Source organism: Pseudorca crassidens, chromosome 1 (genome assembly GCF_039906515.1).
Source record: "Pseudorca crassidens isolate mPseCra1 chromosome 1, mPseCra1.hap1, whole genome shotgun sequence".
In the NCBI taxonomy this organism is placed as follows: domain Eukaryota; kingdom Metazoa; phylum Chordata; class Mammalia; order Artiodactyla; family Delphinidae; genus Pseudorca; species Pseudorca crassidens.
This window is the reverse complement of record NC_090296.1, coordinates 85625231-85639307: the sequence shown is the minus strand read 5'-3', so window position 1 is coordinate 85639307 and position 14077 is coordinate 85625231. Positions and strand designations below refer to the sequence as shown.

Genomic DNA, 14077 nt, shown 5'->3' with positions numbered 1-14077 from the left:
GCCTGCCCCACTCGCTGGCAACCCAGGGTTAGCAAATGATTGTGTTTATTGACGAGTTCATACATCAGTACAAACGGCCATGTTAAAAACAGCCTCTGCCCTGTGAGACCTGGGGAGGAGGGAAGCGCCATGGCCTGGACAAAGTATAAAAGTTATAAATAAGGGGCTTTCAAAACCGGGTCAGGGCAGATCTGAACGGTGGCGGCAGTCGCCGGTGGCCTCAGACATGCAGAAGGGGGCGGGCGCCGGCCACGAGACCCCCCCACCCGCACGCTGGGCTGGGGGTAGGGGAAGGGCGGCCACCTTCTCACGAACCTTGGCAGCAGTGTAGCGCCTTTTCCTCATGAGGGACAGACTGGCTGAGGGTGGCCAAGAACCCAGCTCAGAGGGCCAGGCCTGAACCCCATTTGCGGTGGACTGCGGCTGGTGTGCGGGTTAGGGGTACGGTGGGAGTGGATTTCTAACTCTGACAAGGGCAGCTGCAGCCCTCCCGGGGCCCACTCTCAGCTGTGAGAGTTCTTGGGCCAGGATTTCTTTGCACGTTGGCCAAGCAGGTGGTGGTAGTAGAGAAGAGTGAGGGTGAAATAGGTTTCACCTGTTCAGGTGACTGATGCAAACAGAGCTGCACACCCTTCAGAATCTAATTTCTTGCTAAGCCTCCACCTACAGAGCCAGCAGAGCCCATAAAGAAATGGACTTCTGTGGCCTGGAGCTGTGGTAGAGCTGCCCTGACTTACCTGAGGCAGAGGAAGCAGTAGGGCCTAGAGACACATGTTCTTCACCCCAACTCTTCAACAACTGCTCCACTACTTGGTCCTACTCTACTTGCCCACTGTGCCCTAGCTCCTTCCCCTCACCCCTAAAACTGCCCTTATAATTCTAATCTATCCCCTGACCTCTGCCACTTACCTGTCCCACCTGCCACCTTTCCAGTGTGTCTCTTGGCCCCTGCTGCAGTCCCATGTGCCTCCCTCTCTTCAACCTCCAGTACCCAGTACCCCTGGGTGCCAGCACTGCCTTCGAGGCCATCTCACATCAGCTAGGCTGTGGACACTAAGAATCCAGATTTCAGGCTTAGTGTGTTCCTTCCCTTTTCATGTTCTGTGATAAGAGCCAGGTTGGTGAAGCTAGGGTGGGATGTGAGAGAAAACCAGGTACCCATCAGCCAGCCAAGTGCCCTACCAATGAACACTCAATGTGTGTGTGTGTGTGTGTGTGTGTGTGTATGTGTATGTTTAGATTTCACCTGTGGCCAAGGTCCTTAGAAGGTGGGCCAGCGCCCTGTAAACTATGAGGGAAGTTCCAACACAGACTTCTGACTGAGCATCACTCAGGATGCAAGGAGAAGGTGGCCTCGGCTCCAGGAGCCTACTGGGGACCAGGGCTGGAGGACAGGGAAGGCCAAGGGGCTGAGGGAAGGAGGCCAGGGCTTCATGTTTGCCCAGCAGAGGGCTTTACTGTCCTGCAGCAACGTCCCACAGCTGGCTCCACAGTTCCGGCCAGGAGAGAGGGGGCACAGGAAGAGACGTGCTAGGGCTCTCTTGGAGGGGGAACGGGAGTGGAATGTGGCGGCTCGGGCCTTGATATCAACTCAAGCCTCCTGATGGCTGGGAGTGCTCCAGAGGGCCAGAGGGCTTTGCCTTTCTGAACTGCCAGCAAGTGGGGAAAACAACCCCTGCTCTGGCAGCCAGGGGAGTGCAGCTGGTATTGGATTGGGCGGGGGGCGGGGGGGGGACGGGGGGGGCAGTGGAGGTAGAGGTGAAGCTCCGTTGTTGGCTAAAGGGCATGGATACCAGATCACCTCTCACCTCTACCCCACTGAATACCCTGTGTGTGCTCCACCCCAGGGAGCTGATCCCTGCAGTAATTTCAAATGGCTTCTCAGAAGGGAGGGCCAGCCTTTCCCGATTTCCCCCAGATGAGGAAGGCTGCCCTCCTACTCCTCACAGCACCAAGATGACAAAGGCCCAAGACCTACCCCTGCGTGAGCCACTGGAGGGGCTGTGGAGGCAGGAGTTCCAAGAAAGTGAGGCAACAGTCAGGGAAATAAATTAATAAATACAGGGACCCCATGAGGAACAGCTGGGAAAGCTGCTTCCCCTCTGAGCACTGATCCCTGCTATCCACTCCAAGCAACACCACAGGTTTTGGTGAGTGGAGGAGGGGCTGCAGTTTGGAATCGAGGGAGCATTCACTTGGGACAGGCTTCTGGAACTCAGAGTCTGCGTTCCATGCGCCGCTCCACGGCTCGAAGCAGCAGCTCTGAGTATTGCTCCAGCAGGGCCTGTGTCTGCTCGGCGCCCGCGGTCCCAGGGCTCCCGCCTGGGCTGGACAACACAGCCCCGGCCAGGGCCTCTAGCTCCTGCCGCACGGAGGAGAAGGTGTTTCTGAGGAGCTGGGTGATGCGACTTTGCTCTGCTGAGGGTGTCTTGCAGCTGGCCACCTGCAACAGGACCCCGGAAGTAAGGGGGAGGAACAGTGGAGGGGACTGTCAATGGATATAGAAAAGGGAGGGGCCCTGCCGGTGTCCAGCCTGCCCCAAAGAAGGGACTGCATGCCCTGCTAGGTGTGGCTGCGAGTTGCACACTCCAAGACCAGCAAGTATGACCCGAGGCTAGGGGACGGAGGCAGACCCTGGGGGTGACTGTCAGGTCTGGCACCATCTACATCTTGTTAGCAACTCCTCTTTCAAATCTTGGCCCCTGCTGGACTGTCCCCTATGTTTAGGGTGGCCAAGTCAGTTCTGAATATGAAAAGGGATACTATTAATAATTATACTTGGACAACAGGCACAGGCTGCATGGTCCTAAGCAAACTAAGACATGTGGGCTCTCTACACCTCACCCTCCTGTCTGAGGATGTCTCCAGCTGTTAGCCAGAAATGACCCATACGTGCTCAGTTCACAAGGCCTGGCCTGGCTTCTAACCCACTCACCTACTCAGAATGTTCCTAGTTGCTCCACCCACCCATCGGTGGAAGAGCCTTATCATTATGTTCCAGATACTCAGCTAGCACTCCTGACCTGCTCTGTCTTCCCGCCTGGGGGTACCCAACACGTACCAAGTGGTAGAGCTGCACGGCCTGGCGCACACTGCCCTGTAGCTCTGCCACAAGCTGTTCGCACTGCTCCAGGCTCACGGCTGGTTCTGGGAGGGACAGACAGCTCAGTAAGACCCAGCAAAGCTGCTCCTTCAGGCCTCCCCACCCAGGGGTCACTCAGAGGAAGAGAGGCCTACCCCCACCCCACCCAGCATCGCACGCCCTCAGTCCCTTCCTCTTGCCTCCTTCCTTCCCGACACCCTCCCAACACCACCCAGGAAACAAGGTCCAGAGGAAAGGGCCAGCTCCAGCTCCAGTCCCAGGGGCCGGAAGGCACCGAAGGGGCAAGTGGGTCACAGGGAGATCATGAAGGTCGGCAGGAGTGTCTCACCATCAGGGGTGTGACTTAATGGACCGAAACAGGAGCAGACAGGACAAAATACGCCAGAGGCTGGATGCACAGAAATGGGATGGAGCCAGAGACTGGCCAACAGACACGGGAGAGAGAGGACGGGGCAGGAGATGAGAGCTGGGAGCTGTGCACACCTGAGTCCCAGCTCTGGGCTGCCCCTGGCCTGGTGCGTTCCACAGGGCTGGGAGTCTTCTCAGGGGGTGGGGACTGCAGGCTCTCAGGGCCTCGGAGGAGGATGCTGACCGGCAGCTGCTGGGCACGGGGACTGTTGGGCCCAGGCTGAGCCTGGCCCTCGGTCCTAGGCTTGGGAGTGGCACCCTCCCCCAAACAGGCCCGTCTCTCAGATGTACTGTGAGCCTTCGCTAGGCCCACTGGGGGGCCAGGCTGTTCTGCCTCACCAGGGGCCTGGCCCTTGGTAGCAGGTGAGAATGTGGCCAGGGTAGGGCGATCAGGCAGTGGCTTTGGGATATCCAGGACCAGGTGAGCCCGGCTGGGCAGGGCCAGCTTGCTGAGTGGCGAGACTCGGATGGGGGCAGGAGCTTGAGGTTCGGCAGCCAGGCCCAGGTTCTCCCCAACAGAGATGCTGCGGGATATCTTGGCCATGGAACTGGTGGTGGGGTTCCGGTAGGAGTGGGGCGGAGACAGACGGCTGTCAGCTTGGGGTAGGGAGCACAGGCGCTCCTGGGCCTCCATCTCCTGTAAGAGCAACGGGCCTGGTGGAGGGGCCTCATCTGCAGGGGAGACAGAGACATACACAGGTCAGGTGGTGAGGACGGCGTCCCGGGTGCTAAGGCTCAACTCTCCAGGAGCTGCTGTGCCCTGCACATACCCACTAAGGGGCTCCCACTGGCAAGCACAGTGACACATCAGGGCCACGTGAGGCCACCTTCCTCTAGCACGCCCATGGGCTCCACGCTCCCCACACCTAGAGCTGAGCCCCCCAGGCTCCTCACCCTGTGGCACCAGACTCTGCACCGACTGGGCTTTCTGGAGTCCACCTGAGGCGCTGGCTGTGGCCACTCTCTTGGGGGCCCAGCTACTGTCCCGGTTGAGACGGCGTCGTGGCAACAGCACAGGGGCTGCCTGCTGGGGGCCAGGGTTCCCGAGGGAAGGCCCCGCCTCCGGGGGTGCTCCTGGAGGATTGGCACCACTGCCTCTCAGCTGCTCGCCAGAAGCCTGCGGCACCTGGGCTGGCCTCGATGTCATTGCCAGGCTTGAGGAAGATGGGGATGGTTCCCTAGGGAGGAAATGTGGAAGAAGGCCCAGAGGAGGCTCAGGGCTCCTCCCTGCCAAGACGGGGAGAAGCTCTCACAGCACTAACGAGGCACTAGGAGAGAAGGGTGGGCACAAAGCCAGCCAGGACAGCTGTCCCAAAACTTGGAGTGCACAGTGCTGCTGGGCATGGAAGACAGAGCCTTGGAGAGAAGAGGGCTGCAGGCTGCCCCAGGCGCAGGGCTGACCCTATTGGGAGCACTGCGAGGTTAGGAGAGCTAGAGCTCCTTGTAGGAAAGTGAGCTGCTGTGGGGACAGTACCTGAGTGCGGGGCTCTGCACTTGCAACAGGAATCGTGAGGAGATGCTCCGAGACTCTGTCCGCTCTGGTACCCGGACTGGGCCCCCTGCCAGGGTGACAGAAATCAGGGGCTGAAGCAAGCTCTTGCCCAGACTCTGCCTCCCCTAGAAGGCAGCCCCCGGGCATGGCCTGCCCTTGGACCCTCAGCGGGGCAAGGGGAAAGAAGGGTAGATTGCGGTGACCAATGTGACCACACCTGGAGCAGCCCCATTGGCCAGAGTCTCAAAGTGCTGTTTTAGAAACTGCTCCTGGTCCGGGGTATGGGGGCTGCCTTCCTGCACCCCGTAGGGGCCAGTGCCTCCCTCCTCTTCCTCCTCTTCCTCATCACCCTCGGCTGGCTCTTCAAGGTCTGAGGAAATGCCATCCACACTCAGGGGCTCCGTGCTCTCGGAGTCTGGATGTGGGGGAGGGGGAGAGAAGCATCACGCTGCAACCCTCTGTCGCCAGAGCCTCCACTCCCACCTCAGTCCACTGACCCGCGTGGTCCCGGCCCTCCCTCAGGGCTGCAGCCTCACCTTCATTGGGATGCTCAGGGCTGGAAAGGCGACTGCTGCTGAAGTCCACGGAGCAGGCACTATCAGGGCTGTGCTTCTCTGAGCCCCTGCTGCCGGCGTACACTCTTCCCAGGCTCCCTCGGGCTGGTGCCTGCACCTGGAACTCACTGCCAGAAAGGCCAAGAGGGGAAAGAGGAGGCAGTGAGCAATGGTGAGCAGCAGCCCCACTGGACCCCTGCCTTCCTTCTGCCCCACCCGTGAGCAGGACTGGGGATGAGGCAGTGGTGGGCAAGCCCTGAGTGCCTGGGGCCAGCCCCCCACCCAAATACAGAACCCTCGGAGGGAAGGGAAGAAGAGGCGGGTGGTGCATGGCCCCAGAAGTCTGCAGGACCCTTGCCTGGTATCCAGGGTGGGGCTGTCACTCGGCTCCGGGTAGACAATACCGTCTTCGATGGGTGCAGGCTCCAGTTCTTGGGCAAAGACCCCTTCATCTTGGGACAACAATCGGATAATGTGGGGGCAGGAACAGGGTTGGGAAGCCTGAGGCCGGGGGCGCTTTTCATTCTGGAAACACACAAAGGGAAACACACATTCTGGAAACATCACTGGGGTTGCTGACGTGAGTGAGGGTCTGGGAGAGGAGGTGGAGGTGGGCAAGGATCCAGGGGGCACCAATTCTGGGGGAAGCTCCGACTCTGAGGACAGACACCGAAAAGCCAGGCTGGGTTCCAACTAGTGTTCTTGAGCTTCTGGAAGAACTACATTAGCACTCTGGGCTGCCAACCTCCAGCCACCACTTCATATCATGAGCCCTCCAAGGAACCCAGCCCAGGACAAAGGCTACCCTTTGCTTCCGCACCCCAAGCACCGTACCGCACAGCCTAGCCAGCCCCACCTGACTTTGCAGCTCAGGTTACCCATGTCCCACAGAGGCAGAGCAAGCACAGCTGGACCAATGCTCAGGCCCCAGCTGCTGGCACAAGGCTGGCTAAAGCTGCTTGGAGATCTCTAGTTCGCTGGGAGAAAGCGGGCTCACCTGGCTAGCATGTGAGGTCTCAGGGGCCTGCCGACCATGCTTCCCAGGACCTGAAGGGCTCACAGCCGGAGAGTCCTGGCTAGGGCCCCGAGGAGTTGGGGCCAGCGCCTCCAGCTGCCGCAGGTCCAGCATGGAGCGAACACTCAGCTCCACGCCTGGCTGAGCCCAGCGCCCCCTTCTTCTGGGTCCTTGGTTGGCTGCAGGAGCTGGATCCAGGAACTCCTCTGTCTCCTGTGCCTGGTGTGGGGAGGGGGTAGGAGAGGAATAACAGTAACAATCAGTAACAACAGTCTTAGCAAACACTCACACGTCACCTACTGTGTGCCAGGCACTTTACACGTATTAGTTCATTTAATCCTCACAACCACCTTATGAAGGAGGTACTACCATTCGCCTCACACGTACAGATGGGAAAACTGAAGCACAGAGGCCTTAAGTAACTTGTCCAAGTCCCAGAGACAGTCTGCCTGCAGGTTACAGCTCAGGTAGTCTGGCTCCAGAGTTCAGGCTCTCAGCTTCACTCTCTGTCCTGTCCTAGAGGACCTTCTGGTCTTCGTCCTCACCGGTGTCATGGACACCTCAGAGCTGGGAGTCTCTAAGAGGCCCCCACTCTGAGGACAGCCCCAAGTCCATTCACAGCACCAAGGACAAACCAATGGCCCCAGCCTGAGACACATGGCCTGGTCAGAAGGCACCAGACACCACACCACCATCATCCCATGAAACTGCTGCTGACAATGAAAGGTGCTGGAGCTTGAAACCCTGACGCGGGACAAGGGAAGGCTGGGCAGCCTCTGCAAGCCTTCATCCTCCTCCCGGCCACCCTGAAGTTGCCCCTCAGCTACTGGTCCTCTTAAGGCCTTTTCCCTCTAACTCTTCTGGAAGTCCTGAGCTTCTCTCTTCACCTGGGTCTTCAGAACTACTGTTTCTCCAGATTTCAGTTCTTTGGCCCTTTGACTTCCTTGCAATTTCCTTGTAACCATTCGGCTTAGACCCCTTTTCTACTCCCCACCTCAACACGTTCTTTGTTTACTCCCAGGCCCCCAGGAGGCTGAACAAGCGGAGTACTTCCCCTAGTGGTGACTAATCCTTGCAGGCCACAGGGAGGAAATACCTGGACTTCGTCACCCCTCACCTGGAACCAGCCCAGAGGCTCGAGCTCCCCTTCCTTGGACACAAGGGGTGGAGCACGTGGGCAGACCCCATGCCCAAATGCCTCCCCAGGTGCAGAGAGCCCTGCTTTCACCGTCCTTCACTTCTGGTAACCGTGCAAGGACATTTTAACGACGGTGACTCACCCGACTCATCTCCCAGTGGGACAGGCTTCGGGGCAGGGCCGCGCTGGGCACCGAGGCTAGACAGAGACCGGCAGTCAGAGAGAGTTTCGTGCCCACCCCCCGTGCAGCGCTGGTCCCACAGCAGCCCACGCCCTACGAGGCTACGACAATGCTCCAGTTTCCTCAGCTCACACTGCTCTCACCCCCGCAGCCCCCGAAAGGGCACATCTAGCCACTGCACCAACTGGCGCCTGTCTGGCCCACATCAGACTTCCACAGACCTGGCTCTTTCTTGGTACCCTTGGCAAGGATGGGCAGAGCTAGAAGTTCTTCTTCTTCAGTGCCCTCGTCTTCTCCCTCCTTGTCACTGTCTGATGAGAGAGCTAGTCCAGGAGATAGCATCGATGGGGCCTCATGCCTGAGTCCAAGACAAGGAAGGTCAAGGGGAGGGGAGACTCAATAGGGGAAGAGGCCAACATCCTGGGCGTTCGTGTGAGAAACAGGTATTGGGAGATACAGAGTTTCTGAATGGCGGGTCCAGAGCAAGGAGGAGGAACCGTGCCACCACAGCGAGCAGTCTGGATGCCCACCCACCGCTTGTCCATCCCCCACACTCTGTTCTCACCGGTTGGGCCCAGCAGCCCTTTGGGGAGAGGACGGTCCTTGCTGCTTGCCCCCCCACTGGTGCTGCCGCAGCTCGGCCAGACGCTGCCTCATGCCGATGGTCATCTCAGAGCTCAGGCGCCACACGAATATGCAGCTGGGGGAGGGCCACAGAGGTGGGTGAGGGAGGGGTAGGTAGGTAGGTAGGTCTCTGTGGGTGGTGACACCGCTAGTACCCCTTTCTCCACAGGCTGGCAAGGAGACCAGAGCCACCCTCCAGTGCCAGGTCAGGCCCAGCCAATATCCCTGTTCAGCCCTACTTCCCAAGACATCACTGAGTCGAAGAGAGGGGAGGGACAGGGTGTGTTTGTGGCACAGAGGAAGAATCTATGTCTCAGGGAAGCTGGCTTCTGCTCACCTGTCCCCTGACACAGAGATGAGATGTTTGCAGTCATTACTAAATTTCATGCCAGTGACAATCTCTGTGAAGAACAAAGAATACGGCCTATGAGCCCCCCTGAAGTCCCAGCCAAGTGTCTGTCCCAACACACAGGGAGTTAGCTAGAGGGGAGGGACAGACAGTTCTGCTGGGACCCAGGAAACTAAAGGAAGAAAGAGGAAAGTTCCAGGGAGAGAGTATCAGGGCTACACTCACCTGAGTGGCCAAACATGGTAGCCACACACTCGCCTGAGGAGAAGTCAAAAATGGAAAGGTTCTTGTCGGAACAGCTGGTAGCAATGTAGATCCCTGAGGGGTCTGTCTGCACCTGAGGAGTGGGACATACAGCTAGACGAGGACAGGAAGCACCAGTCCCTCTCCACCCAGCACCCCGTTCTCCCGTTCTCTAGCCCAACGCCCATCCTACTGGGCCCTTACCTTAATCAGAGTGCCATCCTCACCCTGCGACCCTTTAAACAGCTTCTTCTGCTTCCCGCTGCTGATGTTAAAGATCCTGTGGAGAAACACACTCATTCACATGAGGAGGAGGTCACGGTCACTTGGGTGGCAGCAAAGCCAGCATTCACCCGCAGCTCTGTTCTCTCTGGAAGCCACTCCCCAACACCAAAGGGGCTACCACCTCTTGGGTGAGGCAAAGTGCTCATGCTGTAGGCTCAAGGGGGCACAAAGTCCTGGACAAAAAGATAGACACAGGGCTAAGCTGCCTAGAGCTGACCCCCTCGGGCACGAAGGAATGTGGTCAGATGGTCTGCGAAAGGGATGCCCACCGAATATTTCGATCCTGGCAGCCGATGGCTGTGTACTTCCAGCTGGGCTCCACATCCATGTCATAGAGGGTCGTCTTCCGTACCACGTGGTGTGTCCGTGTAAACTGTACTCCATCTCCAGACTGCAGGGGTGGAGCATGAGGGCAGACCCCACGCCCAAATGCCTCACCAGACCCAGAGAGCCTTGCTTTTGCCGCCCTTCACCTCTCGTAACCTCAGGTAGGGGAATCGTAGCGACCCCACGCCCCACCCTCAAACCCATTGCCCCATTCAGGGACACCCAGTAACCTCACCTTCTGTGCAGTGCGGAAGTAGATGCTCTTGTCTGCTCCACAGCTTATCATGCGGACTTGCCCATCGCTGGCTATGGAGGAAGGGGGCCTAGCTATTCCCACTGCTCTCACCACAAGCAGGCCAGCCTTCCCTCTGCTTCCCTCCCCATATTCCCTCTATGGAGCTACTCTATAAGGCTGAGACAACCAATTAAACCAGGATGCTTCCCTCCAAACCTAGGCCTTCCTTTCCCCCCATTCTCAGCCAACCTGGTTGCTCAGGGTCCCCTGGACTAAGAGTCTATATTCCACCTGTCTTCCCATCCAGCCCCGGGCCGGCCAGCTGCTGTCCCACATGCCACTGTGACGGGCATACCCTTCTCACGGAGGCAGGACGCAGGTGGCAGTGGGGGGGGCAGGGGAGATATCGGTAGTAGGCAGAAGAATGTATTTCAATTGCCCTGCCCCCTACCTGCAAACTTGACAGCTGTGATGGAGGATGAGTGCTCGTCCAACGTCTGCTGTAGGCTGTACTCCCGTCCAGCATCCAACACATGGATCAGCCGGTCCCGGCTTGCTGATGCTAGGAGCTTCAGACCTGGGATTGGAAGAACTCCATCAGCCCACGAGTGCCCAGAGCAGGCCCCTATCTGGGTCCAGCAAAAAGGAACTGAGCCCCATATCCCTAAGCCAAGAGAACCACAGAGAAGGGATAGAGCTGTCCTCCTCTAAACCTGCAATGACACCAAATGAGTCAAAGGATTCTCAGTCCCACATCCAACAGCCAGGATAGAGGTAAGTGGCACTGGCAGGATTGGAGGAGCCCTGTGCCATTCTGGGCTGGGTACCAGGCATCCACTTTACCTGTGTCTGGCTTAGAGTACTCCAGGCATAGAATTTCTGAGTCATGGGCATCCACCTTCAGCATCTCATTTAGGGACTGTAGTTCATGCACCCTGCAAAGATGAGGAGAGGAGGGAGGGGGTCACTGCCAGGCTGCAGGAGGAGAGACTCACTCTGCTTCCTCTGCTACGTCCTCTCCCCTGACCTTTTTGAAAGCTTATTTTTTATTTTTGAACTTTCAGGTTAGAGAAAAGTTGCAATGAGTACAGAGGGCTTCCATATTTCCCTTACCCAGCTTTCCCTAACGTTAACGCCTTACGTAACAACAGTCCGGTTGCCAGAACCAGGAAACTTACGTTGGTATAATACTATGAACGTAAAGGCTTTATTTGAATTACACCAGTTTCGCCACATCCTTTTTCTGGATCCAGGATCCTACCCAGAGCCCAAACTGCACTGAGTTGTTATTTCTCTTCAGTCTCCAGTTCAAAGACTGGAGTCTTCAGTCTTTGCTTACCTTTCATAACCTCGACACTTTGGAAGAGCACTGATGCTCTGTCACACGTACCTCAATTTGAGTTGGTCTGTCGTTTTCTCATGACAGGACTGAGTTTTCTGCATTTTTGGCAAGAATACCACAGAAAAAAATGCTATGTCCTTCTTAGTGCACCATTATGGGCTTTGTGATGTTGATATGAGGATGTTAAGCCTGATTACTTGATTAGGATGGTTTCTGCTGGGCTTCTTCACTATAATTATCCTTCCCTTGTATATGAATATCTTTTCCCCAATCTTTTAGAGCCAAACTTTTCAAAAGCTCTATCCCTGGGGACTAACTCCCCCAGCCCAGACCATGAGAGGCAGGCAGTACCCATTCCAGACCTGGCATTACCTGAGTGTGCCCACACGGTCCCCTGAAGCGAGATGCTGTCCGTTGGGGCTGATACACACAGAGCGAATGCCCACTCGGGGATCCATCAGGGACCCATCAGCTTTGTCTCCCCCGGGCAGCTCAGTGTCCAGCAGGGCCTGAGTGTTCCCATCCACATAGATGATCTTAATGAGGTCCTAGTGGAGCAGGTCAGGAGAAGTGGATAAGGCAGGCCTGACCCAGTACAGAAGCAAGGGGAGAGGAATGCTGGACAAGACAAAGCCTTGGCTCGCAGGGGCCGGCCAAATAAGAGCCGGAAGATCAGGGTCTGGGGACCCAGTTCCCGAGAAGGCGGTGTGAAGGCGAAGGGACGTGGGTGCTAGGCATGGAGTGGGGGCCCCATGGCTCACATTGCTGAGGATGTTTCGGTGCAGGGTGGAGCCATGCACCCCAGAGCTCTCTGTGTTCCACAGGCGGATAGTGTTGTCAGAAGAACAGGTGATAAAGGAACAGGGGGGCAGGCAGGCCTGGTTACTGTCCTTCACTTCGGGGTAGACCTGAAGGGGCAGAGGGAACAAAGTCAGAGCTCCAATTAGGGAGCAGTCCCTCGCCTGCCCACAGAGATGGAAGGGAATGACATTAGGAGCTGATGCTGGCCAAGGCTTAGCCCACTGTCTGTCCTATGGTAAGCAAGCCGTAACTATTAGATACTCTTCAGATCACTGCGGGAAAGTACATTAACCAAGCATCTCCCATGTACCAGGAACTCTTCTATGTTTCCCACTCACATTATTTCACTTAATGCTTAAAACAATTAGATGAATCAGGTACATCATTTCACCACGGAGGAAATGAGGCTCGGTCAAGTTCAGTAACTCATCCGAGATCACCCAGCCCAGGACAAGGCAAAGCTAAGGATGGACGGGGACACATTGGAAGAAGCCTGAGACATATAAGCACGAAAATTCAAGCTCAACCCTCAGGACCCATCTGAAGGTATGTGGACACACAGGGATGTTGCTGGAGAAGTGAGGAGGCAGCGGGAACATAACGTTCTACCTGGGGATCCCCACTTTCTGTCCTCACAGTGGTGCCCCGGCAAACCGGGTCAGTCTCGAGTCAGCCCACCTACCTCCACACTCCAGACGCAGGAGGAATGATACAGAGCCGAGTACACCTTGCCCACTTTCTTGGGGTCCCTCACGTCCCAAACGTAAATGCTGTGGTCGTTGTATACACAAGACAGCCACTGATTAGTAGGATCAAAGGTCAAGGCAATGGTGTCTGGATACCTGGCATTCGCCACTCCAGAGAAGAGGCGACTGTAGGGAAGAGGACAGAGCAAACTGGTGAGTGAGGGGCTGACGAAATGAGGGATTGAGGGGAATGAAGACAGAAGCCCACCCATAAAGGAAGGAGCAGAGCACGGGAGCCCTCTCCAGATCCGCAGGTTTGGAAGCAGCTGCTTGAGAGGAAAAAGCTGCCTCTGACAGCTCTCAGCTCGGAGCTGATCCAGCACTAGCTGCTGGGCCATGGTGCTCTCCTGATGAACACAAACGAGGTCACAGAACACCAACGTGAGACAAGGTAACTCTGTGGTCATGACGGAGTGAAACAAAAACAAGACCACTCTGTAGTGGTGTCTGAGACAGATAAAAATAAGATCACTGTACAAACCACAAAAGTGACCAAACATCACCGTTTTCCATCTTTCAGGACTGACTGCAACTTCTTTACCAATTACAGCTTTAGCTCCATACCTTTCCTTCCACCTTTCAAATAAAATTAAAGGTCCAATTGTAGAACTGCCCCCACTTCCTCACAGCACCCAACCAGAGCAAAACTTCAGTCCCTGGAACCAATCCTAAAATCATCTAACACAAGCCCAAATCTGACACTAAGCCCCTCCTAACGCCTACATACTGAGACACTCCACGGTCCCCCACAGTGCGCCGTGTACCAATAAAGCCACATTTGTGTGTGTGCAGAGATGTTCCTGTAATCTTTGGGGGTATCGATACACCCTTCATCTTACACGGGCAAGGAAGGCTGGGTGCGGAGTAAGGCTCTGAAATGGAGGCAGGGGGCCCACACAGCTCACCTGGCCTCTGTGACACTGGCTATGTCTGTCCCCAGGGCATGGGGCCGGGGCAGGGTGCTGAGGAAGTGCAGGTTAGAGGGGTTGAAGAGGCGCACGGTGCCATCAGCGCAGCCACAGAAGATGTAGTCCTGGCTCACAGAGATGCAGTAGGCCACGGTGGTCTGCAGGCAGAGGGGCTCAAGTCAGCATGGCCACCCGCTCAACCCCTCCTCAACAGTCACCTGCCAAGAGGAGACACCAGCCAAGGCAGGGGGCGAGGGGAAAGCAGCCCAGCTGCTCTGGCCCGAGCCCCTCAGCTGTTATCTAGAGACGCCCCGCCCTCCAGCAGC

The 14077-nt window shown here is 56.9% G+C and overlaps 1 protein-coding gene across 3 annotated transcripts in view; it reads right to left on the bottom strand.

Moving 5' to 3' along the window:
* Window positions 1-28: 28 nt before the first annotated feature.
* The window catches only part of MAPKBP1 (mitogen-activated protein kinase binding protein 1), a 54000-nt gene continuing 39951 nt past the window's right edge, over window positions 29-14077 (bottom strand). For all 3 annotated transcript variants that reach the window (XM_067744133.1, XM_067744123.1, XM_067744142.1), the window contains 23 exons: window positions 13749-13909; window positions 12780-12969; window positions 12058-12204; window positions 11669-11844; window positions 10798-10889; window positions 10406-10531; window positions 9955-10025; window positions 9662-9783; window positions 9312-9387; window positions 9090-9201; window positions 8853-8916; window positions 8457-8591; window positions 8113-8249; window positions 7853-7908; window positions 6555-6791; window positions 5916-6082; window positions 5540-5685; window positions 5221-5418; window positions 4986-5070; window positions 4406-4689; window positions 3587-4183; window positions 3062-3147; window positions 29-2443 (listed from right to left, as the gene is read on the bottom strand). In XM_067744133.1, coding sequence (XP_067600234.1) covers window positions 2216-2443; window positions 3062-3147; window positions 3587-4183; window positions 4406-4689; window positions 4986-5070; window positions 5221-5418; window positions 5540-5685; window positions 5916-6082; window positions 6555-6791; window positions 7853-7908; window positions 8113-8249; window positions 8457-8591; window positions 8853-8916; window positions 9090-9201; window positions 9312-9387; window positions 9662-9783; window positions 9955-10025; window positions 10406-10531; window positions 10798-10889; window positions 11669-11844; window positions 12058-12204; window positions 12780-12969; window positions 13749-13909 — 3693 coding nt within the window. In that variant the 3' untranslated portion in view covers window positions 29-2215. The remainder of the gene's footprint in view (window positions 2444-3061; window positions 3148-3586; window positions 4184-4405; window positions 4690-4985; window positions 5071-5220; window positions 5419-5539; window positions 5686-5915; window positions 6083-6554; window positions 6792-7852; window positions 7909-8112; window positions 8250-8456; window positions 8592-8852; window positions 8917-9089; window positions 9202-9311; window positions 9388-9661; window positions 9784-9954; window positions 10026-10405; window positions 10532-10797; window positions 10890-11668; window positions 11845-12057; window positions 12205-12779; window positions 12970-13748; window positions 13910-14077) is intronic.